This window comes from Meles meles, chromosome 10, assembly GCF_922984935.1.
Source record: "Meles meles chromosome 10, mMelMel3.1 paternal haplotype, whole genome shotgun sequence".
Taxonomy (NCBI): domain Eukaryota; kingdom Metazoa; phylum Chordata; class Mammalia; order Carnivora; family Mustelidae; genus Meles; species Meles meles.
Genome location: NC_060075.1, coordinates 14258915 through 14286034, shown reverse-complemented (window position 1 = coordinate 14286034; position 27120 = coordinate 14258915). Strand labels below are relative to the sequence as shown.

General features: G+C 41.3%; 1 protein-coding gene across 2 annotated transcripts in view; it reads right to left on the bottom strand.

Annotated features, from left to right (window-relative positions):
• Positions 1-3950: 3950 nt before the first annotated feature.
• KDM7A (lysine demethylase 7A) overlaps positions 3951-27120 on the bottom strand; it is an 86415-nt gene continuing 63245 nt past the window's right edge. The window contains exons 11-20 of one of the 2 annotated variants that reach the window (XM_046020315.1): positions 26676-26765; positions 19574-19783; positions 17990-18114; positions 17626-17780; positions 16286-16383; positions 15672-15820; positions 15329-15537; positions 13693-13778; positions 10976-11249; positions 3951-10480 (exon numbers count right to left, since the gene is read on the bottom strand). In XM_046020315.1, coding sequence (XP_045876271.1) covers positions 10386-10480; positions 10976-11249; positions 13693-13778; positions 15329-15537; positions 15672-15820; positions 16286-16383; positions 17626-17780; positions 17990-18114; positions 19574-19783; positions 26676-26765 — 1491 coding nt within the window. In that variant the 3' untranslated portion in view covers positions 3951-10385. The remainder of the gene's footprint in view (positions 10481-10975; positions 11250-13692; positions 13779-15328; positions 15538-15671; positions 15821-16285; positions 16384-17625; positions 17781-17989; positions 18115-19573; positions 19784-26675; positions 26766-27120) is intronic. The other variant, XM_046020316.1, reaches the window with a different exon arrangement.

The following is a 27120-nucleotide window of genomic DNA, read 5'->3' as shown; positions in this document are numbered from 1 at the left end:
TCTCTACTGGGTTCGGTGTACTTACACGCTAGTCTGTGGCCAAGCCAGCGGCGTCGCAACTTGTCTTCCAAGATGAGCCTGACTGAGACCCTGAGCAATTCCCTTTCTGACCATCAGACCACCCAGAATAAAGCGGAGCCACAGCACCCATGAAGCATCCTGGTTCAAAGCTCTGAAAATCCCGCTCTGTGGAATGAAGTAACTTCGGACAAACTCATTTTCCTCTCCTTTTGATAGAAAAAAATCCTTTCATAATTTGGTACCACCCATTTAGTTAGTTTTATAGTTTTACATATTAACCATTACTTAAAACCACTGCTGTAGGGGCGCCTGGGTGGCTCAGTGGGTTAAAGCCTCTGCCTTCGGCTCAGGTCATGATCTCGGGGTCCTGGGATCGAGCCCCGCATCAAGCTCTCTGCTCGGCAGGGAGCCTGCTTCCTCCTCTCTCTCTGCCTGCCTCTCTGCCTCCTTGTGATCTCTCTCTCTGTGTCAAATAAATAAATAAAATCTTAAAAAAAAAACCAAAAAAAACCACTGCTGTATTTTCAGAGCAAGGCATACCTGTATAAACTGATATTTACAAAGCAATTACAATAAAATTTAAGTTTTAGGTTCTATGTGAGCTATATAATCCGTTTATCTCATTAAAGAAAAATCTATTCTGTCTTCTTTTTCTTGCTGTAAAGAAACTTGAAACATCATTTTTATAATACCACACTGGTCAGTTTCCATAGTTTTTACTTTATTTATTGAGAGAGTGAGCATGCCAGTGTACGAGCAGGGTGTGGGGCACAGGGAATGGGAGAGAGAATCTCAGGCAGACTCCATGTTGTGTACAGAGCCCGACTTGGGCTCAGTCTCACAACCCTAAGATCATGACCTGAGCCAAAATCAAGAGTCAGATGCTTAACCAACTGAGCCACCCAGGTGCCCATCCAGAGTTTTGTTTTGTGGTTTTTTTTAAAGATTTTATTTATTTATTTGACAGAGAGAGATCACAAGTAGGTGGAGAGGCAGGCAGAGAGATGAGGGGAAGCAGGCTCCCTGCTGAGCAGAGAGCCTGATGCAGGGCTCGATCCCAGGACCCTGAGACCATGACCTGAGCCGAAGGCAGCAGCTTAACCCACTGAGCCACCCAGGTGCCCCTGCCTCCAGAGTTCTTACTAGTTGAAACAGAATTCTACAGCTGTATAAAGTTCTTTTCTCATTGTTCCACATTTTTCTTTTATCCTACTTCCTCTACCCCCTCCCATTCATCCCACTGCTAGAGAGAGAGGGGGAGAGAATCATGATAATAAGGACTGTGTTTATGTGTTTATTCAGTGTAATTTTGGTGAGATTGATGCTAAATTCTGGAAGGTGTCAAGAATAAAAGAACACAGTGAGGCTGGGAGTTCAGGCAGACAAAACGAGGAACAAGTACACACTGCAGAGTGAGAAGTACAGCAATGGAAGCAGAGACAAGGCAGAGAGCAGGAGAGGAGGGACAAAGAGCTCCCTTGGTGACCTGTTCTGTGTCTGTCCCCAGACCCACTAGGTGGCCAGTATAGCACCCCCGAACACAAGGGCCTGATTTCTGTTGGGTGTGAATAGGTACGAGGGTGTAAGTAGTATGTTCTTGCGCGGCTAACCCACACCCTGTGGCAGAACAAATTTGTCTCTTTTAATTACAAATTTAACAGCTTATTTGAATTAGGAAAAACAAAACAAAACATGAGACCTAAGGGTGTAGAAGTTCCCAGGCTCTCTGATGTCCCCATTCTCATTCCCCGGCCACGAGTCACCACTAATTTCGTGGGCGTTATTCCAGACACAGACACTCTCAAGATCTTCAGGTAGGGCAGCTTGTAGAGTGAATGATTAGGGGAAGGTCAAATACTATTTCTACTGTTGAGAATCTTTTGTTCCAGGTTTTATTTGTCTTTAAAAATGTAGAGAATTTACAAGTTACTTTCTATTTTGGGGGGCCTTCCTTTTTTTCCTTTTCAACTCTGGCATAGAAGGGACAGTGACTTTACAACATTCCAGAATTAGCACTTTAAAAATTGTCAAGGGTATTTCTGGGACCAAGGGAGGGAAGAGCCCAGGACGGGGGAATGGAGAACCTGGAAGTTGAATGAAGGTGAGGACGCGGATGGGAAGGGGTTTTGGGAGGTGGGGGTAGGAGAGAAGCCAGGCTCCGGAAGGCAAGCAGCAGGCCTTTTCTTTCCCCTTCCTTACCAGGGCTGGCCTGCTTACAGAGCTGAGGGGCAGAAAATGGCAGGAGAGGCCTCCACATGGGAAGGGCAATGGGGGCAGCAGGAAGGGAGGCAGCTATGCTCCCTGACAGGGGCCATGTCCCTGCCTGTGCAAGCCCCCCCCCGCCCCCGGGCACAGCCAGTCCTCGTACCCTTGGTATGTGGCTTTGGGAACTGTTGTTAGGTTCATGTATTTTCACAGTATTCCATGCCCCTTGTTTACAGCCTATTGTCCACTAGAAGGTGAAATCCTAGGAGGTTAACTGTCTTTCATGTGTGCCTGTCCCTGGGAAAACTAGACTCGAAGTTGAATGACAGAAAACTTCTGAAGAAAGTATGTTTCAATCCAAAATGGGTACCTACAAAGAAATGTTTAGAACCCAAACCATTCCTAAGGGCCTTCGATTCCTTTTTAATAATTGAAAGCATATAAAGTAATTAAAGAAAGACAAATTTTTAAAAATACCATAGCTTTTAGGTAGGCTTTTGATTAAAATCTCAATTTTACTTCTTAGCGTGTGAACGCAGACATATTTATGCTCTCTGGCCTCACGTTCATCCATAGGATGAACGGACAATACAGCACCCACATTGTTGGGTTGGCGTGAGGAAGGAATGAAAATCTGCCTTGTACGCAGGAAGTACTCACACGGACTGAAGATAATCAGGGCTTCTGTTCAGACCTCTGTAGAGCACCCGGTTCTTGTCAATCTAAAATGACGGGTGGGTAACACGCCACATCACACAGTGATGGGGTCTGTCTCCGTCTCACTGCTTGGTGCCAACTCAAAACTCAGGCTAGAAGTCTGAGGGGACGAGGTCCTGATAACTAAGGCGGAGCATCCCACAGGTATCCAGACAGTCTGTGGATTTTCACTATTTTTTAGTTCAGATTTAGGTCTCCATCAGCTGGGCCAAAAGGCAGGCCAGTTAAGGGGAAAGACTTTGGGTAGCCCTCTGGTACCGTGACTGAGGGACGCCAGGGGTGTGCGCCCGGCACACCTTCGGCCTTGCGGGAATTAGGTACAGAAGAGCACAGGCCTCTCTCAGGAGCCTCGGTTTGCAGGACCTTGTTTCCAGTCGGGGTCCTCCTCCAGAGGGGACTCTCAGCCACTTGCTGCCCCTTCCCAGGCCCTTCTTCTGCCCTCAACCCCATACTCCTTCTTCCTTGGTCTGTGGCTTCTCTCTCACTTTACCACGTATCATCCCAGACCCAGCTTTGGGGCCCCTCAAAAGCACATCTGAAACAGAGTCCGTCCTTCTCACTGAACCAGCACTTCCGCTCCCACCGTCACTGAGGCAGCGGCTCACCCCCCCACCCCCCCGCCCCACCATTCACATCTGCCATAAGCTCCCTGAGGACTGGGGCTGGGTTTTGTTCACTCCTGCAGCCCCAGCACTAGAACAGCACTTGGTATACTGCAGGTGCTCAACAAATACTTGTGGGGTGCCCGGGCTGGGGGCAATGAGTGCTCTTAAATGTCCATCAGTAAACAACCCCCGCCCCCGGCACAGCAGCATCCTGTGTTCGTTCCTCTCTTTCAGCAACTGCGTCCCGAGCAGTACTTGCCGTAAAGGAATAAGGCACATCACTTTTCACATTTAAACCTTCAGAAATAGCAAGAAGCGTGAGTGTGACACAGTTTTTCACATTCTCAAATCTCCTCTGCGTCAAGAAGCAGAAAAAGGGAACGAAAAGTCGGAATTGGATATAGAATTCAGATTTTTTTTCTTTCAAAGACACATTTTATACAACTTTCAACATTTATACTTTCAAACAAAATGAGCAAAAAAATACACCGAGTGCTAAAATAATCAAAACAGAAGGAATACAATTTTAATTTCAATATTTTAAAATACAGAAATTGGAAAGTGAGAGTACTAAATACAACTTTAAACAAGTCACGTGTCGTCTCCTATAACAACCAATGTAAGCTACTTAAAGACTTACAAATTTAAAACAGAAACAAAATAAATACTGTACACTTTCCCTGCCTGCAGGCAAAAGATGGGAAATACTGTTATGAATCCAAAAAAAAAAATGCTCTTAAAGCTTCAGCATCCCATTTCCCAGCCACACCCCACTCTGTTGTCACACCGTGTGCTTCTGTATTCAAAGGACACACATGTGCACACAAACGGACTGCCTATACAGACAGACAAGACGCTACTCCGCAGACACCCCAAACAAGAAAGGGCAACAGTCACCTTGGACCATGGGCATAAAAATCAGTTAAGGAAAGTCAGTCAGGCTAGCAAAACATTACTACAAAACTAGTAAATACCATAGCCAACAACTGTCCCCTTTTCAAATTTCACAGATTTCAAACCCCTAAAACCAACACTACCCCCCGCATCACCACCCGCTATGCCCCCACCCCCACCCCCCAAAAAAACCTGCTGAAGCACTGGCAAAGTTAGACATTTCACAGTAAATGTGAAAATTCATATTATATAATCTCTTAAAATGAACCTTTTCACCCTCTTTCCACAGCATGAAACTGTTATGGCTTAATTTATATTAAAAGTAGAAAAGTCTTTTCGGAAGGAAATACAGTCTGCAAAGATGCATATGTGTTTCCTGATCAGTGCTATTTCATACCTAACAACTGCATGACTTGCTTTTGCAGTCAGAAGCTGTTTTTGAAAAAACTGAGGTTATAGCTTTTGATTCAGTCTAACCATAAAATGTAAGGCCCTTAGTTTGGTTTAGGTTGCTTTTGCAAGATAAAATAACCTTGGGGTTCACTTAGCAAGTTACACCTCAGGTCCCTGACTATAATGTAGAAGTTTGTATGTATGCTTTGTAAAAATAAAAGGTTACTTAGGAATCTTAGAGGGAAGAAATGATTCTAGGCAAGGAATCAGTAACTCCTCATTATATATCACACGTAATGCTGGTAACTGTTACCAACCAAAATCCACCAAAGAAATGTAAGAGTATGTCTGGGTTACTTTATTCCTGCAAAATATTCTATATTCCAGCACTTATGATCATTGTTTTGGTGAAAAATCTTGGGGGGAAAGAGCTGACATTTTGAAAAGGAAATGGCCAAAATAAAACTGGGTGGAGGCAAGGTTTATCTTTATGATCAAGTTCCCTTTAGGACTGCTTTCTGCAAAAAAGAAAAGTGAATTCAGAATGTCACAGGTCTTGCATAGGTAAACTACTTGGAGGTCAAGGGCTACGTGGTAGCCAGGGTTTATTAGTGAAATAGTGCAGAGCAGATCAACTTGGAAGAATCACCGAATACAGTTTCAAAAAGGTTGTAACAAAAAATTTAACTTTGCACTTACTAAGACAAAGCCTTAGGACACTAGAAAGGGCACCAAGGGTGAGTGGGAGAGTCTAAGGGGTAATGCAGGCAAGTGAGTATTATTTTCCCTACCCATTACAAAGGGAAAAAATACGATAAAAGAATAAAACCACAGTCATGATAAGCTAATTGCTTTGGAAATAGGCATTCGCTTCTTATTGCCCTTACTTTAAAATTTTTGCTTACATAAGGGTATCAAATATTTGACTTAGGGCATGACGTTCAGTGTAAAACAAAATAAAAGGGTTTTTAGTAAGGCTACAGTATTATTAAAATTACATTACGTTCATCAGCAATGGAGTAAGTATATTATTTGTCCCCTTTTCTTTCCACCTGACCGGTAGTCAGTGTGTGACCATCATCCACCCCTGGATGAGGACAGGATGCACAGTAACAGGGGCTAAGCAAGCAAGCTACCTGAGGTCTAGGGTCTTCTGTGACCCCAGGTGAGTCACTGCCCTCCTGGCTTTCATTGGGCTCCTTTACTTACTGGCAACACTCCTTTCCTAAGCTCACGATCTGAAGTTCAACCTTTTTAAGATTGCTTTAGATAAAAGCTTGGACATCTGAAAATGACTGATGCTTTTTAGCTTCTCTTTTCGGAGGGAGCAATTAGCTTAATATTTAATGGGGGAAAATGAGCTTTTGAAAAATTTTCAGATTTACATTATTCATCTCTTAATATAAAATTGCAAAATGCTTACATGCTGCAATGGTTACTCCTGGCAGTAGTCGCGTGGGCCATACAATCACTCATCACTCTTTGGGGAGTAGCCCTATCACTACAGAGAGCATCTCTTGAAAAGGACAGAAAGAATCTTCTCCTTTGAAGATGTCAAGTCTCCTTTCCACCACTAGCGTGGCTGTGGTTTCTCCCTCTACCCAGCAAGCTGCTGTTAGCCAACCCTGAGCTGTCTTTGTTGGTTCCCAGATTCTGACCACCTTCTCTTTTTTCCCTAGCTCCTTGGGTAGTTGCTACATTTTAACTGCATGACTTACTTGACCTCTATCTAGTGCCTGAAGAATAGGTAGAGTCTGTGGAGCAGTACTGTCCTAATTCCTCTTTGAGAAAAACCTAAAACCATCTTTGAATTCCTTTAAATCATCTTAATGATTACGTGGGGATACACATTCTCACTCTTATCCATCAACTATCTCACTTCTTTTTCTTTCACTTCAAGCATGGATTCTGATCTCAATCCAACACCTTCTTAGAGCTTCTTCAGATGTTTTAGGTGGCATGCTCTGGGCATATACTCAATATGAAAGGAGTAACAGTTTTCACTTAAAAAGGATATAAATGTGCATTGTCAGTTGTAATTTAAATAATGATAAATTCTCTGCAAGTATGAAGTGTCAATAACTAAGGAATGCTTTTCTGTATTTTTCTTAACCACATTTTTGTCCAAACTGCCAAATGAGAAAACCAAGACTCAGAAAGTGTAAGTGACTTATTTACAGTCACACAGATGATCCGTGAATGGCAGAACTCAAACAAAAACCCAGGTTCATCATCCCTTCCATGCTATATACCACACCCCTCTATGACCAACATTAAGCTACTAACTTTTGAAACAATGTTTCTTAAATTTTAAAAATAAAAAAAATTGACTTCCACTTCTACAGTTGTACTTTTTCAGTTGAAACTGATATAGTTACGCTCTTTTTCTTACTACACCGGGCCTCTTCTGCTTAAAGTTTGCTTAGAAATGCAAGTAATACTGCTTATTTCTTGGAGAACATACCTTCCAGAACAGAGCCCCCCACCCCAGCTTTACGTTCCCCCCCAGTACTAAGTCTCGCCGGGCACACGAACGTCGCATAAATACCTGCGGCCATCAGGCGAGTCAACACGGCAGGGCTCATTGACAAGGCAAAAATTAGGATTATTAAAAAACAGACCAGTATTGAAGCTAAGTATTTACATCGTGGTCACGATGGTCTTGTTTTCTCTGGGCTTCTAGGATTTCAGTCGGAATTTTAAAATCTGTATGCTTATGAAATTCAGTGTATTTCTAGGGAGCTGAACTACTATCAACCGCCAGCTGTCTTGTTGACATCATTCATCCATCCTGGAGAGCATAGTATGTGACACCGTCCCAGTACAGGGGATCCCAGGTTAACAGAAGTCACTTGTTTCAATCAATACAGAAAAAATCATTATCTACTACTACCGTTAAAATCGCATGTTAAGTCACAACTCTTTTACCTATTTTTCTGCACTTAACTAGCTGAATGCCGCCACTGTTTTCTCCTTGTCTAAGCTGCAGCTTCTGTGTGGTAGAGAGTTTATAAATGAGACTGAGGAAAACACGGAATCCAGCTACTTCCACAAGATAAAGGGAGGCATCACAGCCAGTAAGTATAGAACAAGCTTGACTAGGCAACTCACGAGTCAGTAGGCTGAATTTTCACCAATTTGGGAAAAGATACATGAATTGTTTCAGTGGTTAGATTATCTTACTGAAAGTTTTTTTCACGTAGCCAGTTCATGGGCTAAACCTGCCAAAAATGAATCCACAGTACCTTAATACTTACACATTCTGGCTACTTAAAATTAGATGTACTGGCCTAAGTACACAGGGCAGATACTGGTCACCATTTTAACTCATAAAAATAAACTGACTTTAATTTTTTATAGCTAAAGAAAAGAAGTCAGGTAATTAAAAATACTTAGAGCTATGAAAATGTAAAGAAAACAAAAGAACCTAAGAAGGAATTGTAATTCTGATTTCTTAAACCCAAACAAAATCATGTGCTCTCCAACACTAACACCGTGTCTATAGAAAACCAAAACATCACATACTGGGAGATAGGAAAATCAGTCAAACCCCAACTTTTGACATCTTGAGATCCAGTGACCAAATAAATGACTGATTATACCTATCTCTTGACCAGTTTTGGCATAGTGTAGACAGAGTGACGTAGGCCCTTTACAGACATTTAGTGTTTCCATAAAAACTCTTTTTCCTGACACCTAGATAAGACCCAGAATTTGGTCCAGTCATCTGGACCAGAAAGGTTAATCCATAAGCTGTTTGGTATTTATTCCATGAGATACTGGAATGGAGACAGAATAAGAAATATTTCTCTTTGAAAATACACATTTAAACGCAACCATGAAAGATGATGGTAGAGATGTTTTTTCTTAGCGCTTCAAGTGATACTTAATACAGAAGGGCAAGTCCTGCTACCTTGCTGAGTAAAAGAGACAAATCCATAATATGGCCATATTACTTCCTCATAAAAATAAATTTTATCTTATTTGCCTCTATTTTCTTTGTAGAAATTTGTAGAAAAAAAATTTTTTTTGTCAGAATTGGGAATATCTTCACCCCAGCCCCAGAAATCACTTACTTTTATGCCATGGGGAGGAAAAGGGAAAATATAAGCTATTACAAGCAACTGAAAACTGGCCTTTAGTAAGAGCTATGCATAAAGGAGAGAAGTGATTCCTTAAAGCTCAACCAGATACTCAATATACACTGGTTAAGTTAGGACAGATGGAAGAAACTGCAAGAAGCACCCATTTTACTCCAAATCCCTATCTTAGATATTTCTTTAGAAGGTTAAGAAAGAAGAAACTAAACACACATACACCCAAAAGATCTACTCCAACATGCTTGCTTCTATACAACTTAATATAGTATAGTCCTATTATATTACGGCTTATTATGCAGATTTGAATATACGAAGTCAAACCATATCTCATTATTTTCCAACGAGTTAGGTACACAGAATAAAAGCGTCATAAAATATAACCTCTGTGGCAGGTGCTCGTCCTGCCCTCCAACACCAGCAGTATGAAGAAGGCCCTCTGTAGTTACAAATGTATTTGAAAAACTATAAACATGACAATTTAACCAAACTTATAATCCTTTTCCCACAAGTAGGAAAAAGATATTAAAGCTGTTCTCTTTGGGACCCAGATATTATCAGCAAAAATGAAAATGCAAGAAGCCTATTTTTACAGAATTAGAAGAAAACTGCAATGTCAAACGAAATGAGAAATGTGGGATCTTTTATGTAATTCTTACACATTGGCTATGAAAGTGTTTCCCTGCAAAGAGAAGAGTCTTGTTGCGTCGTCACAAAATGATGGGGAGTGCAGAGGGAAGGTGGGATATAAGGTAATCAACCTGGGTAACAGTATGCACCTTGGATGTTAGCAAAAGCGAAGCTAATAGCTTATAAAAAACACATGAAATATATAAAATAAAATGATTTTCATATACATCTTAATTTAAAATAATTAATGCATCAAATCCCTGTTTAAGACTTTAACCTGAATATCAAATTTAAGAGTCCAGACTAGTTACTGTTACTGTGGCTCTTCCCCACATGTAACATACACACTATCAAAAATAATTTAAAAACTTTCACATTCTTAAATCTAAATTAGTGAGATATTTCTCCAGAAATCTTCCAAATAAATAGCTTTAAAAAAGAAAGAATTTAAAAGCTGTTAACTTTAAAAAAAAATCTGTTAAATAAATTATTGATAATTCTTTACCCTACCACTGAAAATAAATCAAGACACTACCAACAACAAAATGAAATTCAAGCCCTGACAAGAGACCTTTTCCAGTTCAAGGTCTCTTTTTAAGGTTCAACCCTCCTTCTTCCTCTCCCCCCACCAGGTCCAAACGGTTATTGCTGAGTGGGTGTGGCACAGTGAAAATGCAGCATCAGGTTCATTTTGTTCCTCCGGCAGTGTTCTCTACTGTACATGCAAACTGCTCCGGGCAGGGGCGCGGCGGGGAGCGCCAGGCTCCCGCGCCTCCGCCACTAGTCTGTCTCCAAAGGGAAGAGCGGCCGCGGTGGCAGCTCGTCACACGAAGAAACGGGCATGGCCATTTCTGTTCAACTTCAGGATCTTCCCAAGACGTTGTTTGGCTGTGGCCATTCCTTTTTTTGGACGTTTACCTGTGAGACAGCAACGACAGTGTGAGTAACAGTGAAGACCGTTCCTGACAGCACCGGCAAGGCTTCAAGGGAGGGCTATGCGGCAAGGCTCGTGGGCGTGCTGCAGGGCCAAAGCCACACTCCCGGAATTCTACTGTTCCAAACCTCCCATCGCACTATTCGAGAGAGAGAGAGAAAAGCCAATCTCCTTCACGTGACCTACAGGCCGACCCAAGGTCTGATCCCGCCTCTCTCTCGAGCAGGGCCCCCGACCCGATCTTGCATCAAACCGCGCTTGGGCCACAAAACTGACAGCAGCTGCATAAACAGCCCAGGAACCGTTTCTCACCCTGGTACCGTGGGCCACACGATCTCCTTGACCTTCACTGCGGTCTGCCCTGCCACTTCCCCAACCCAGCTAACCCCATACTATCCTCTTCGGGATCACCACCCCCTTCAGAAAGCTACGCCCAAGCCCGGGGCTGACCTAGGGAGCCTGCCGCTGCGCCACGTTACCTTTTGTTGCCTGGTTGCTGATAGGTGGTGGATTTGACGCGGGTCTCTTGGTGGGGTGAAGGGGCACGGAAAAGGAAGTTTCACCAACTGGCCTTTCTGGGCTTACGCTGCCATTATTGATCCGGCACGCCCCTGAAATCAAGCTGGAATTCTGCGTATACTTCCCATTTTGAGGGCTGGAGCCACTGCTGTCCACAGAATTCCTACTTTGTACCTTCTGACTGATTTCTGATGAGCCTTCCTTTTTGATGCATTTCTGGCCTCTACTTAGATCCTAAAAAAAGGAAGGAAATAAGGCAGGATTTTTAGAGTTCCTTTACAGTAAGTGAGGTATTCAACCTCTCTATGCAATAACAAGTCAAGGGAGAGAAGAAACAGACCACTGCACTTTGGTTTTCTTAACGTGTAGCAGCCACAGACGACCATCCCGTCAGGAAGGTCATGTCACCCCAAAACCTGACAGCATGAAAGGACTCAAGTATGGAACTTCCGCATCATAACTTAAGTCCGGAAAAATATATGTGTGTGTGTGTGTGTGTGTGTATAAACTTTATACATACCTATGTAAATGTGTGTATCTATATATTATATGTACTGTCTATTACTTATTATAATACGGCATTCTGCACGTGCTTTGACATGCCATGGAAGGAACACATGGCTGGGACATGTGAATCTACCAGTTCCTCAGCACGTCACACTGCCGTGTATCTCTCACGGTGTGATGCACTATCTTTTTTAGAATCTAACTTCTGTTACGGTTCATCTCCACTGTATTTAAATTGTTTGCTAAAAAAAGCAGCTAGGTGCTGAGCCCCAAGCCTGGTTTTCCTCTAACAATTCTTCCTTCAATCTCTTTAAGAGACCACTGAGTGAACCATCAGGAAAAAAACCAACAATGCTACTGATGGGTAGGTCTTGAAACCAATGGAGAGGGTCATGACTGGAAAAGAAAGGAAAAAACAAACTTGAAAAGCGCATACTGAAGATGTAATGTTCCATGAAACTAGCCGTGTGTGTGTGTGTGTGTGTGTGTGTGTGTGTGTGTGTGTGTGTGTGTGTGTGTTTAATTCCTGATTCTGTAATGGTCAAATAAGCTTTAAAAACAGCACTACAGGCAAAAGAAATCTGACTTTCTCTAAGGTGATCTTGCTAATCATCTGTCCTCTACTTCTTTATTTTCAAAGACAATTATAAAAACAACAGCTAAATTTAAATAACAGCTTATTTTTTTTAAAAAAAAAGATTTTATTTTTAAGTAATCTCTATACCCAATGTGGGGCTAAAACTTACACTCCTGTGATGAAGAACTGCATGCTCTACTGACTAAGCCAGCCAGGGAGCCCAATAATAGCTTACTTCTAATACTGAATCCTATAATGCTAATAAATTATAAACATTATGACTGCTATGGCAACATAAAATTATACACTGAATAAGTGAATTACTAATAGTTAAGGGATTCCTTCCTTGACCTTTGATTCTGGAGCATACCCTTCTATTAAAAGGACTTGTACTTACAAAACGTTACCTTAAAAAATTAACTTGGCTCTTTCTGTCATTGTTAAATGTATAAGTTTTAGAAAATTTAGAAAGGCAAATGAAGAAAATAAAAACCATCCATCAGGGGCGCCTGAGTGGCTCAGGTGGTTAGGCGTCCATCTCTTGATCTTGGCTCTATCTCAGGGTCATGAGTTCAAGCCCTGCATTGGAGCCTACATCCCAACATAGAGCCTACTTAAACAAACACCTATGATTCCACTACTCAGTGTATGCTTGGGGTTAGAGAAGTTAGGGGACTCTACTCTGCAGCATGAGAATTTTGATTCTTTGGCTGTCATATTCCAAAGTTTGTAGCCAAAGTTCCTATCACTTTTCTTGTTTGGTGCTACTGGTAAAGCTGTGGCTTTTCAAAAAGCAATGTGAGGTTCATTTTGTTTGGTATAAGCATTTATATGCTGTGATCCCAAAACATCAAGTGTCTTGGAGCAAGGGCTCTTAATCTGGAGTCAATGGATGGTCTGAGTAACGATGAGGCACAAACCATAAGAAAATGCTATGCAAAAATCAGTATTTATGGGGTGCCTGGGTGGCTCAGTGGGTTAAAGCCTCTGCCTTCGGCTCAGGTCATGATCCCAGGGTCCTGGGATCAAGCCCCGCATCGGGCTCTCTGCTCTGCGGGGAGCCTGCTTCTTCTTCTCTCTCTCTCTGCCTGCCTCTCTGCCTACCTGTGATCTCTGTCTGTCAAATAAGTAAATAAAATCTTTAAAAAAAAATTCTAAAAAAAAAAATCAGTATTTATGATGAACACTTTTCTGGAAAGAGAGTCAATTATCTGTCATCAAATTCTCAAAGAAATTTGCTGCCTAAAAATGTTCAAGCAACAACATCAGAAATTAAAGAGAGATCCTCTTTGTACTTTTTCCCCCTTTCCTTCCAGCCGTACATAACCTAGAAGTGTTGGCAGCCAGTTTTCAACTTTCCTTAAATCAACTAAACTATTCTTTTCCAGACCACAGTCTACCCGTGAGACTTACATTAGTTGTTACATCAGAATTCCTAAAAACAGATAGCTGTTCAAATGTGCACTCATAAGTTATTTTTTAGCTTTCCAGATCTAATGGTTAATTACTGGTTGCAGCAAAAAAATAGAAAGCAGAAGAAGAATTAATGATGATCCTAAATCTCCTTTTGATGTTTCAAACCTTGCATATTACCTGAAGATGAAATCTGGAAGTTGTATCAAATTGTTTAATCCAGGAAGAACTTCTCAAGTCTTGATCTTCGGTCTTGACATGGTACCCTAAACAGGAGTTTTAATTAAATTTTCTCCACACAAACTTGATCATAACAAGCAAAATTCACCTAGTGTTTAAAACTAAAAGTACATTTAGGTTGACGCTTTATTAAAAAAACGACTATGTTAATATTTACTCATACACTTTCCACCACACTGCTTTCCCTCTCAAAAACAAAAGAGTCATCAGCTCACAATCTAACATGTTAATTCTTTCAATTCTCTCAAAGACTGTCTATATGACAGCTTTTGTGCCAGATGCTGGAAGATCCAGAGTCAAGTTCTATGGCCATCTGTTGTAGATGGAAAAGCCAAATGCAATATACTCTCTCCAAAACTGGTATATTTTTCCATATAGAATAAAGGCATATGTTTGCCTGAATTCTGCAGTATTTTCACAGAAGCCTTCTTTTCAAGTGAGGACCAAAGAAATTACAGGGAGAAAGAATGGTGTGGACAGACAGAGAGACCTAGACCTGAATTTGAGTTTTTCCATAATGCCTGGATTTTTAGTCAAGTTATTTAACCTCTCTAAACCTCTGTTTCCTCTTACACAGTAAGTCAAGATTTTGAGATCAGACAGTCCTCGATTCCAATTCCAACACCAGTGGATAATAACAGCTATGTAAGGGGGCGCCTGGGTGGCTCAGTGGGTTAAAGCCTCTGCCTTCGGCTCGGGTCATGATCCCAGGATCCTGGGATCAAGCCCCACATCAGGCTCTCTGCTCAGCAGGGAGCCTGCTTCCTCCTCTCTCTCTGCTTGCTTCTCAGTCTACCTGTGATCTCTGTCAAATAAATAAATAAAATCTTTAAAAAAAGAAAGAAAATAACAGCTATGTAAGTACAGACAAGTTCAATGAACTTCACTAAGTCTTCTTGCCTCTACCTGTAAAAGTCTTATTACATACACCAAAATGTGGTTTCACGAATTAAGTGAAATGGATGTCAGGTTGCTGGTATACAATCCACACAACCAGGTAGGAATGAACATGATTTCTGCAGCAAGCGTCTCTGCACAGGCTTTCATGGGATACCATCTTCTCCCGCATCCTCCTCAGACTTTCGGGCAACAAAATGTGCCACATGGCCATCGCTGGTGCTATCACTGAGTCTTCTCTTTCCCAATAATTCTTTTTCAAGTAGGAGAGAGAATGTCCTCAACCGGAAACAGATCAGAACTTGTTTTCCCTCCCACAAAAGGAAAGAGATAGACGGTTCAAGCCTAGCGGACCGCGTAAGATGTCTCCCCACTCCTTCCACTCAGAACGGCTTATGAAAGGCAACAAGTAGTAAGTGTCTTGCAATAGCAGTGCTAGGATTATGCCAGTGAACACGATTCTCCAGACATTAATTTACATTTTGAGTTCTTATAACTTGCGTCTTATATCTGTCAACTTTTTATGTATTTTTTTGGCCAATATGCTTAATGCCATTTCCAACTACCGATGTGCAATTAACAGTTCTTACTCAAACTGTCTAACCTCAGCTAGGATGGGGAGCTATGACGTTGGGAGTCCTATGTTACTTTTTAGAGACCGATCATTTATGTTTCTTACCACATTCCACTGGCTTATCACAGCGATACACCTGTCGAGCCTCCTGGTTACTGCTGTGGCAGCCGCCGGGATCCTGGAGACAGTCTCCTTCGCCATTGCAGTCTGTGCTTTGTATCTGCCTCTGTAAACACGCGGAGTAGTGCAACCCTGCCATCGACAACATGCCCTGAATAGCTTCTTCCTCTGTGCTCGTCGAGGTAGGACATTCCCTAAAGAGAAGGTAAGCAGAAGGACAAGAGCTTATTTCTTCTTCTGGCATCTTCGGTAAAAGTTAAAATTAAAAAATGTTTTCATACTACTTAAATTAAAATGTAGTAAAGCCACTAACCGTTGGTAAGCCTACCTTTTAACTGGAATTTCACTTCTAGAGGGCTTCTGGCCCTTCTGAAGGAAGTTCCTCATCACAGTAGAGTCCTCCTTGAAGTTTGATGTTATTTCTTGTTTTTTTTCATCACCTGAACTTTCAGACTCTTCAGTGGTAAAATTATTTTTCTGAGATAATAATTAAATGGAAGCAAATCCATATAAGAAATCTGATTAAATCTCTACTAACTAAAAACACTGTATCAGTCTAGACAAAGTTAGAAACTTAATTATCATGTAATTATTTCTGTATTTCTGTGACAGAGTTATAACCTCTAGTAATTGGAGTATATAATTCCTTAGTAAAAAACATATAGTACCAGTTGTCTTTAAAGTCAAATGAAATACAATCTAGGAGAAATATAAGAAACGTCAAAACATCCACCCTTTCTAAAGCCAGACAAAAGCTATGTTTATCAGATGTCAACAGTCACATGACAGGGTGTGTGTTTGTGTGTGTGGAAAGACCTTGTGCCACAAAGGTCATGGAGACAGGCTTTGGGAAAAGCTGTCACTTATTTTCCCTGCAGGTGAAGGAGAGGCGGGGTCATCTTTCCATGGAGCAGTGCACAAGTCCCGGGGGTTTGGGCATACCAGTGCGGTGCAATCAGGTCCAGAGTCTTCTGAATCAGAAATATCAGAATATTCTGATGATCGATTCCTGAGTTCTGATTTCACACTTGTAAAAAACCCTGCGAAGACAAAGGAAGAGAGAAAGAGAGCAAGTCAGTGGAAGCTCATGAACAGGGTGGGACCTAAAGTCAGACCCACTTCTGCGCAGGTCTCGACTGCCCCAGCTCCATCCATTTCCACTGCTTTCCTCTTCTTCATTCCTTTCTTCCCCCGAAGACTTTTCTCCTGAATTGACCAAGATACAGATTGCACTGTACTCTTAAAACATTTGTGGCATTTACTGAACATGATGATACATTCCTCATTTGCGTGGAAATTTTCTATTTCTTTCCAGAAAAAAACCTCCAACACTAAAATTGGCTGCAAGATGCTTATCACTTTCCCTCTTGCATTTTTTCCTCTCAACAGAAAACAAAAAGATAACTCTCCTAAACCTCAAAAGCACTCAAGCAGGCAGTGAATTCAACAAGCTTATAAACCGGGCTTGACCACTGCCCTTCTCTCCCACGTGGCACGGCCAAGTAACAACTGTTTGGTAAGTCCACTGAGGAGCAGCCTCTCCCCGGCAGGGGACACATGCAGAGCCACCAACTACAGCAATACCAGATTTACTTAGAATTAGCCCGGCCTGTGGTATTCAACACAGACGAAATGTTCGCTTTTCTTGTCAAGTTATCAAAGTATTTAACCACTTTTTAACACAGAAGGGTATAAGGAGACCCTGAAAAATGCTAAGAAATGAAGACTTCACTCGAAGAATGATCTCAAGAAGGAGGAGGTGTTCCTGTTTGTCACACTGATGATAACCAATTAGTAACCAAGTAGAGGTCTTCCTGTCAACAGGCAGTCGAACAGAACAGTACCCGGATTACTAATAGCTTCAGGGAGCTAATTATGTGTGTCTCCTAATGCTGAAAACCAGATACATGTTCACTAAAATTACGTATGAAACTATTAAACTTCCAACTATTTTATTATTTCGAGTAGAGGCCCATAAAATGCACAAGCTTTCATGTGACTCTTGAAACAACTGTCACCTGACAAGGGTGTCACTGACCTGCACATACCCTCGTCACTAAAAACACCTTCCCTGGGCATGGCACCTCACGCGGCATTCACATTCACATCTCCCCGATGGACAAACTACTCACAAATACTTCCGATTTCTCAGGAGAGTATTAGGGACACAACAATTTTCAGTCCTACTACAAACTTCAGAACTTTAAAATTAGCACGGGACTGTACAAATTATCACACGGGTAGTGAGCCGACCTTTCAAACGACCATTAAAACAAACATACTGTTAAGTGGTTTTTCAGACTCTTCATTCTCCACCCCTTCTATTCTTGAACTCTCTTCCATCTTCATTTTTGCCTTTTTCGTCCTTCTCTTGTCCTCCTCATTTTCGCTGTCTGCTGTATAAAGACTTGGATCGGCGAAGGGTTGTCTCTCGTCCCTGCACAGGGAGGGGAAAACAATCACGTCACAAAACAGTGCGCCACTGCAGCCGAACAGTCTACCCTCCCCCGTCATCTCCAGCCGGAGAGGAGCACTGAGACACTCTCCCCCGCAAGCGGGATGTGCGCTGGTGGGGACCAGGGGTTAAATGAGAAGAGGGAATCCACGAAAACTCATCTGTAGGACACTGTGATCGACTTTACATACTTAATTATCCTTCCGTTGGTCAGCAGTAACCGTAGATCATTATCTTTTGCCCTCCATTCAGGTACCGTGGAAGATGGCTGGAGATGTTTGTTAAATTTTCCATTCAGTTTAGAGCTCAAGACGTCCTTAAAGTATAAAAACAGAACTTACCTTACCATCTGCCCTCAGATACACCTGCCCCACTAGAGGAACCCAGGACAGTGCCGCCTCCCACCACGACCCCACACCCCAAACCGTGCAGCGTGTGCGGCACCGACACTAAGTGGTTCCTAAAACCACAGCATGAATGTGGCTCCTCTTTCTGCCCGTGCACCACCAGTAAAACACATTCTATAAAGCAGAATGTAAAATTCACATCAAGTAAATTCAAAGACATTTCAGTCTTGCAGAGAGCTGAAAAGCTGGAGCAGCAGCGCGCGGATGTGTTTCAGTTCTCTGCTCCTTGCTCCTGTCTGCTGAAGCACTAGCTGCTGGTCCTTCCTGGTCCTCCCATCCTTGACCTAATCCCTCAGCCTTCCCAGGAGGCCCCATCAGCAGCTCACAGATCACCACCTGCTGTCATTAGGAGCAAAGGCCACCGTGTGACATAAAAGCACAGCCATAGCTGGCTTTTTTAGGTTTCTTTTTTGTGGAACTTTTTTCCTTTAATAACAAAGAGAACCTTCTCCCAGATACTAAGGGTTAAAGAGGTTTAGAACACAAAAGCTTAAAACAGTATCAATACAATGATTTAAATGTAAAGTCTTTAAGTTATAATTTCTACAGAATTTCTTCAATATTTTAATTCGGAAACACTTCCATCTTATTCATTTTAAATTATGCCTGTTCTTTACTCAGGATGTGAAATGAAGGCTGTTACGTCTCATCACAAACTCACTACCATGTTTTACAAAGGCCCTGCCCCTCGCCCCTTTGTCCACTAAGTCAGCATTTCCCAAATTTGAATGGGTTTCTTCTAACAGTCTCCCAGCCCAGTAGCTGCTCGTGCTGGTACTGCTGGGGAAGGAACAGGTTTTCTGCACTTGCTTGTCCCTCACTCAGTTTCCTCGAAGCTCTGTATCCACCTGACTTCTTCCAGTATTTATCAGCTCAAATGCCGCCACCCAAGAGGCTCTCTGGCAGTCCCAGCTAACGGAGCCAGCCACAGCCCAGCCCCTTTACTCTCCCTCCCTCTACTGTCTCGGCTTCCTCTGTAGTACGTATTATCTGAAATTATGTTATTTTAGTATATGTCTCGCCTCCCATTCTTCCAACAGGAGCTGGAATGGAAGCTACACAATGGTAGAGACTTAAGTTTTGCTCACTCTGATAATTTCCCCAGAGCCTAGAAGAGCGTAGGGTATCTGGTAAACTCTCAATAAAACATGTCTGCAAAGAAAATGAGATCTACTCAGCCTACTACATGGATGCTCGGAAAGCTGAAGCCTGTTCCCTGTCCTGGACATCTGTACTGCTGGACCCCACAATGCGAAGCAAAGATTAGAAAACAAACAGTGCCAGACTATTTTTTTTTTTTTACTATCCCTTTAAAAACTTTCAGGAACAACCAAGTCTCTTTCTATAACCATGGGTCATAATACTTGCCTCTTCCCATGGACACATCTCTAACCTTCTGAGGACCTCCCTTGTATGGAGCTCTAGGATGTCTAGGTTAGAAGGAGTTCGGACATTATGATCTCGAAGTTTCCTCATCTTTCGCCGGGAATGGTATGGGGAAGTTGCTTCGTTTGAGGATCGTGAAACTGGACACACAGTAGGAATTCCCTGAGATTTAACTGGTTTGCCATTTTCCTCCTTTAAGAATTAAATTCAGAGTGTTTTTATGACAAGGCCAGATATATACCTGACTCAGTAATCAGCCATAAAAAAAACTTTAAAAAACAAAAACCATTCATATAAATAACGAAGACCAAATCATAACACTCATAAGATTCAACATAAGCTTTGCTAAGACCTTTATCCCCTGCTCTCCCCCACATAATACACTGTGAACATATTTCTTTGATTTTAAATAGCATTTTAAAAACTGAGTAAGTATTCTACCATATAGATACAGCCAAATTTGTTGACCTGATACTTACTGGTAGTTATTATAGGCTGCTTCCAGTTCTTTCCTATGATGGACACTCTTTCACATATATATTTGCATAAATCAGTAATTGCTTTTTAAACCAAAGTCACCAATCTATGTAGTTTTAAAAATTAACTCTATAAATATATCATGAAAACCAGTGGTATACTCTTCCCCATTCCTGATTCCCATTCTCCAGAGCCAACCACTTGCAAGTTTTCTTTTATTGTATTGTATTCTTTTACTGACATACACCTAATTTCATGGCACATATCAGGTATTATATACATAACTTACCATTTAATGTTGTGAGGTGTACAGGGCAGTGGCATTGAGGACATTTCACACCGCTATGCAACCACATACCATCATCCATCTCCAGAACCTTCTAATCCTCCCAAACCTAAACTCTGTGCCCATTACACAATAACTCCCATTCCTCCTCACCACCAGCCCCTGGCAACCTTCTACTTTCTCTATGAATTTGACTCTTCTAGGAACTTCCTATAAGTGGAATCACACAACAGTTATACCTTTGTGGCTGGCTAATTTCACTTAATGTAGTATCTTAAAGGTTCATCCAACTTAAGCTACACACCAAAATTCAAGATTAGTATTTACCCAATGTAAAGGCTTCCAGGAAGGAAAAAAAAAATAGTATCTTTTGAGAAATCCCTCCTGGACAGGAATGCCAGCTAAAGTACCAGATGCAGAGCTAAATTTGAACTTCAGATAAACAACAAATACGGAGTCACCCTCCTGATCCAACCTGGACTAGCTGTGCTCCCAGCCTGCACAGGTCAGCCAAACCTCTCCTGCGCCGCCTGCACGCCACCACTTAAAACTGCAACCCCCACCGCCAGCTCGGGCTCTCACACCCTGTCTCGTCCCCCTTCTATATTTTTCTTCGCAGCATGTGTCAATTCCTGAAACGTTAGAGTATTTACGGCTAGCCTCTTCCTACTCAGTTCCACGAGGGCAGGGCCTGTCTTCTTCACTGTTCTTTGCCCATCTGGGTATTCGTATTTGTTGGAAGAATTCCAGAACTCCTTTTTTGGCCTATGTTCTCTCTTTTAGAACAGCACCCTTCTAAGAGTTTCCTGAAAAGGGGACCATGGGAGGTAATTTTTTTGAGATCTTGCCTCTTTGACATCTTCAAGATTTCATTTATTTGAGAGAGATAGAGAGTGAGAGAGCGAGCCCACAGGGAGAAGTAGGCTCCCTACTGAATAGGAACCCCTACATGAGGCTTGATCCCAGGATATACTGTTACATGTATTCTAAAATGTAACCACTATGTGCCTTGGCATAGGTCTTTTCTCACTCACTGTACTGGGCATTCTGTAGGGAAGATGTGTCCTTGAATTCTAAAACATTTTCTTTGATTATTCCTGATTATCTTCTCCTTGTTTTCTATGTTCTCTTTTTCTCTTCTTCCTAATATTTGATGGTGACTATGTAAAATGACCTTCAAATTTTTCTGTCCTATTCTAGTCTCTTTTTTTTTAACTTTATGAGAGATTTTCCCAACTTTATCTTCCAATGATTTTACTAAAAAATGAAAAAGAGAGAAAGGAGTTCTTTTTTTGTTTTGTTTTGTTTTTCTAAATGGTATTTATTTATCTGTCAGAGAGAGAGAGCACAAGCTGGGACGAGAGGGGCAGAGGCAGAGGGAGAAGCAGGCTCCCCACTGAGCAGGGATCCCGATGCGGGGCTCGATCCCTGGACCCCGGGATCACGACTTGAGCCAAAGGCACTCGCTTAACTGACTGAGCCACCCAGGCTTCCCTATATTTTGTTTCTATTATATTTATAATTTCCAAGAATCCCTTTTCTTTCTTCTATGACTATTCCTTTGTTACAGCCGCCTGTTCTTTTTTCATGGAGGCAATATTTATATACTCTTTTCTCTCAAGGATATCAATTATATTTGGGTTTTGGGCGAAAGAATTTATTTATTTACTTCAAATCCTTTTTTTCCCCCTCCTTTAGTTTTGGTCTCTGTCTTCAAAACTCTTCTTGGCTCTCCATGCATTTCAAAATAGAGAGCATTAAAAAGCTAACTGTTTCAAGAAATGGTGCTAAGAGAACCAGATAAACATACGGGAGGAAAATAATGCCTTAAATGTACCTGCTGCTACCCACAAAATTCAAGATCAGCTATTTACCCAAATGTAAAGGCTTCCGGGAAGGAAAAAAAAAAAAAAGTATCTTCAACCCCTGGGGTGGGCAAAGACTTCTTAGAGAGGACACTAAGAAATACTAACTATAGGGGCGCCTGGGTGGCTCAGTGGTTTAAGCCGCTGCCTTCAGCTCAGGTCATGATCTCAGGGTCCTGGGATCGAGTCCCGCATCGGGCTCTCTGCTCGGCAGGGAGCCTGCTTCCCTCTCACTCTCTCTGCCTGCCTCTCTGCTTACTTGTGATCTCTCTCTGTCAAATAAATAAATAAAATCTTTAAAAAAAAATAAAATAAAAAGAAATACTAACTATAAATAAGAAAACAAACTTCTAAATTGGACTTCCTCAAAATTAAAATTTTCTGCTCGGAAAAAGATACCACTAAGATAATGAAAAGATAAGCCACAGGCTCTGGGTAAATATTTATAAGGTTCATCATATATGAAAGCATACATGCCAAATGACAAAAACTTGTGTCTAAGATATGTAATGAGCTCCTACAAATCAATAAAAACAACATAATTTCTTAAATGGGCAAGAACTTCAAACAGGTACTTCATAAGAAAAGATACAAATAGCCAAGGCACAAGAAAAGGTGCTCAACATCTTTCGTCTTCAGGAAAATGCACATTAACAGCATATGAAATAGCATTTCATACTCTCGAGAAAAGCAAAGATTAAAGAGACAGAAACCACCAAACACCAGCAAGCGTACAGAACAACGACAACTCCTACACCTTAATGGTGACAGTGGCGCAACCATCTGGGCAAACTGCTTGGCAGACTCTTATAAAGCGGAAATTCACTTACAACTTGGTAACTCTATTCCCAGGTACTTAATCCCCCCAAAATGAAAACATGTATTTACTACAAAAATATACAAGGTAGTTTATAACAGGGTTTTTTTTTTTAAATGATTTTATTTATTTATTTGACAGAGAGAGAAACAGTGAGAGCACAAACACAAGCAAGGAGAGTGGGAGAGGCAGAAGCAGGCTTCCCGCCAAGCAAGGAGCCTGACACAGGGCTCAATCCCAGGACCCTGGGATCATGACCTGAGCCGAAGGCAGATGCTTAACGACTAAGCCACCCAGGCGCCCTGTTTATAACAGTTTTATTCATAGCGGCCACATCTGTATATGACCCAAATATCCATCAACAGGAGAAGGGAAAACAAATTATGGTATAGTCATTCAACGGAATACCACCAGCAGCAAAGAAAAGAACTACTGGCAGATGCAACACACAGACGAATCTCAAAAGCATGACATTGAAAGAAGCCAGACACAAAACTAGGATATGCTGCATGACTGCCTGTATTTGAAATTCAAAAACAGGCGAACTAATCTGCAATGAGAACCACAGAGGTTTGAATGGTGGTAGTTTACGGTAGTCAGACTGCCTAGAAGGGGGAGAAAAGGCTTTCTGGGGTGACAAAAATGATTTATAGGTCTCAGTGGCAGTATTCGTTACACAAGCGTCTACTGAGTTTTCATCAAAACTCAAACTGTACTTTTATGATCTGTGCATTTCACTGCATGTAAAAAGAGAAAAGCTAACTGGAAGCTCTGTGTGAGTAGGGCTTTGTCAGCTGGTGGGTTTCACTGTAGGAACCCGCCTGGGTTGCTCCATCAGAAGGTTTCAAATAGTCACTATCACGGGATCTTCTTGGCCTTACAGGTATAGGCCAGGGTGCCAGTGTTTGGAGAGTCAAGTGGAAAAAGAATCATTCACTATGCAGACTGCCACTTAATCCTCTTGTTTGCAGCATGGTACCCATGTCCTTCAGCTGGGTTCGGTGTCCCGAAGCCCAGTCTCAAGTTCAGTCTCTCAAACAACTACACCTCTAGAGTTTTCAGCATGTGTTAAGATAGGGATTTAGAGATCAATTCATTCCTTAAACAGACCTATAATCAAACCTGTCCTCAATCCCACCTCCACTTTTATATTCAGAGGGCCCTAGCATCCCTAATTCCTGGCTTTTTGTAGGTTCTCCTGTACAAGTAAGACCTATCTCTGGGCTTCTCCCTCTACCCACATAGATTTTGGCTCTCTCTAGCGTGCTAAATCAGTGATCACTTGTATATTTGCTTTCCAGCTTCCAAAACTTGTGTGGAGTTCATCTCTATTATTTTTTGTCTTCAGGAATATCATTTTTATTCTTTTTTTTTTTTTTAAGATTTTATTTATTTGATACAGAGAGAGGGGCGCCTGGGTGGCTCAGCTGGTTAAGCAACTGCCTTCGGCTCAGGTCATGATCCTGGAACCCTGGGGGGTCAAGTTCTGTACCCGGCTCCCTGCTTAGCAGGGAGTCTGCTTCTCCCTCTGACCTCTCCCCTCTCATGCTCCCTCTCTCTCATTCTCTCTCTCTCTCTCAAATAAAGAAATAAAATCTTTAAAACAAAACAAACAAAACAAAAACATACTTGATACAGAGAGAGAGCAAGTGCAAGCAGGGGGAGTGGCAGGCAGAGGGAAAGAGAGAAGCAGGCTCCCCACTGAGCAGGGAGCCTAATGTGGGTCTCGATCCTAGGACCCTGGGACCATGATCTGAGCCAAAGGCAGACACTTTACCGAATGAGCCACCTAGGTGCCCTAAGGAATATCTTTTTTATTCTTTTACTATCATTTTAGTTCCAAGAGGTGAGAGCAGTAAGTAGGTATAGTTAATCTACCAAGTTTAATTAGAATGCTCTTATTTTATTAAAGGGAAAATGCTCAATTTCAGGATATGCCATGTAGAAAACACAAACTAATTTATATTTCCTAAATAGCAGGACAAGAATATAGAATTTTATCTCTGCTCATTAGATAAATGATCACACGAAATCATAAATTATTTGGCAAAATGTGGCTGAATACTTTTTCACATACTGAATACTTTTTCACACAGCTTGATGAAGGGGTCTTGGGAGAAGTGAAGCAAAGAAATTTATCTGCATGCGGAGAAAAGGCGGGAGAAAAAGAAAACAAAGTGGCACAATGGTAAAAGGAAAACCGAACTAACAGAGGCAACCAGCACTTGACACACAGGCCAGACACACATTTTTCATATTTTTATCGGATTGGCATTTCGTTTCTTCTTTAGTTTCTTTGCATATTTTCTATAGCCATTTTGCTGCCTTCTCAACGGTCCAATTTAAAAAAAAAAGAACACTTTGTGAGGGGCGCCTGGGTGGCTCAGTGGGTTAAGCCTCTGCCTTCGGCTCAGGTCATGGTCTCAGGGTCCTGGGATCAAGCCCCCAATCAGGCTCTCTGCTCAGCAGTGAGCCTGTTTCCCCCTCTCTCTCTGCCTGCCTCTCTGCCCACTTGGGATCTCTGTCTGTCAAGTAAATAAATAAGATCTTAAAAAGAAAAAAAAAAAAAAACACTTTGTTGGCTACTTTTGCCCAATTATTCTTACAGGTATAACTCAGCAATTTAAATTTGTAATGTTAATTTAGAACTGAGGTATTTTCAAAATGACATTTATTCAACTATTGTGTCACTTCCTTTAGTAAAGATTTATAGTTTTTTTCATACAGACCCACACCTTTCTGAGTTTATTCTTAGTTTTGGTTATCATATGAGATTTATATTTATTTATACATCTACATATATATTTAAGATTACATATGTGACTTTTAATTTTAAAATCTATTTATATGCAATTATTACCATTCTTTAAAAATAGAAAATATTTTCCTGCCATGTCTGAACACACTGAAAATTAGATGAAATATTCTATCCAAGGATACTAAACACAGCAGTTCATCATTTCTTAGATGTATACCTTTCCATTCCCCAAATACAGCCCTAATCTAAGCTGTTAAATTACCAGTTAGCCTCCATTCCTGCACTTAATTTCCTTTCAGTTCAAGCTAGATACTAACAGAACCATCTTCCTGAAGAATTCCTTTCATTGAAATCTCCTTTAATACCCAGAATAGTTCCTAATTAAAAATTAAAACACCTAACCTCAGATTTTATGGGCTTTCATCAAGGGGCATGTACATAACCACGTTGTTCTAATACTCAGTCAAGGGGGTCTCCTTGCCGCACACCACTAACAGAATCCCGCTTTCCAAACAGTTCCACCTGGCTCTGCTCACCCCACCTTACACCTTCCTCTAATTACTTAACACATATTCATCTCTGCCCAACAGAAATGAATGGGATCTGAAATTTTGTGTATGCTGTGTTTCTTATTCTTGGAGGAAGCTGAAGAAACCGAAGTGACTGGTAACTGCTTTCTTATTACCTCATTAGGATACAATCCTCTAGATTTCTCTGTAGGACTTTGGAAGCCTGAAAATCTGATTCCTTCCAAAAATGCAGCTCATTCTATTTCATCTAAGAGTATAAAGGCTTTTGAATGTTTGTAATGTAACAGCAGATCCATTTGCTTCTCAAAGCAGACAGTAACCAAGCATTTAGATGATCGTTTCTACTCTTACCTCTATTGCTCGAATTACTTTTGAAAGTTCTTTGATAAGATGTCCAGGTCTGACATTGTCTGGGATCTCAAAAGCATGTTCAGATACAAGCTGTATTTGGATTAACAAAGATAAGACAACCAAAGTTATTTACACTATAATGGATAAAAATTATTTCCTAAACAAATTTTGAATTCTCTAGATTTTATAGACATAGCAAAATACTAGTAAGCCAGGTCTCAGAGTTCATGTAGTTGGTACAATACCCTTTAGGGAGATTCTTACTAACTTATAAAATCCTCTTAGTTTGTGTTAGAGATGGACTGTCTCACAGTGAATTTTGCATTATACTGAGATGTAACATTGTACTCTATCCCTCAAAGCCTACTGTGACTCTTAACTACTACTATAATTAGTAAAGTAACTAATTAAGCCAAAAAACATTTAATTCATAATACATAAGGAT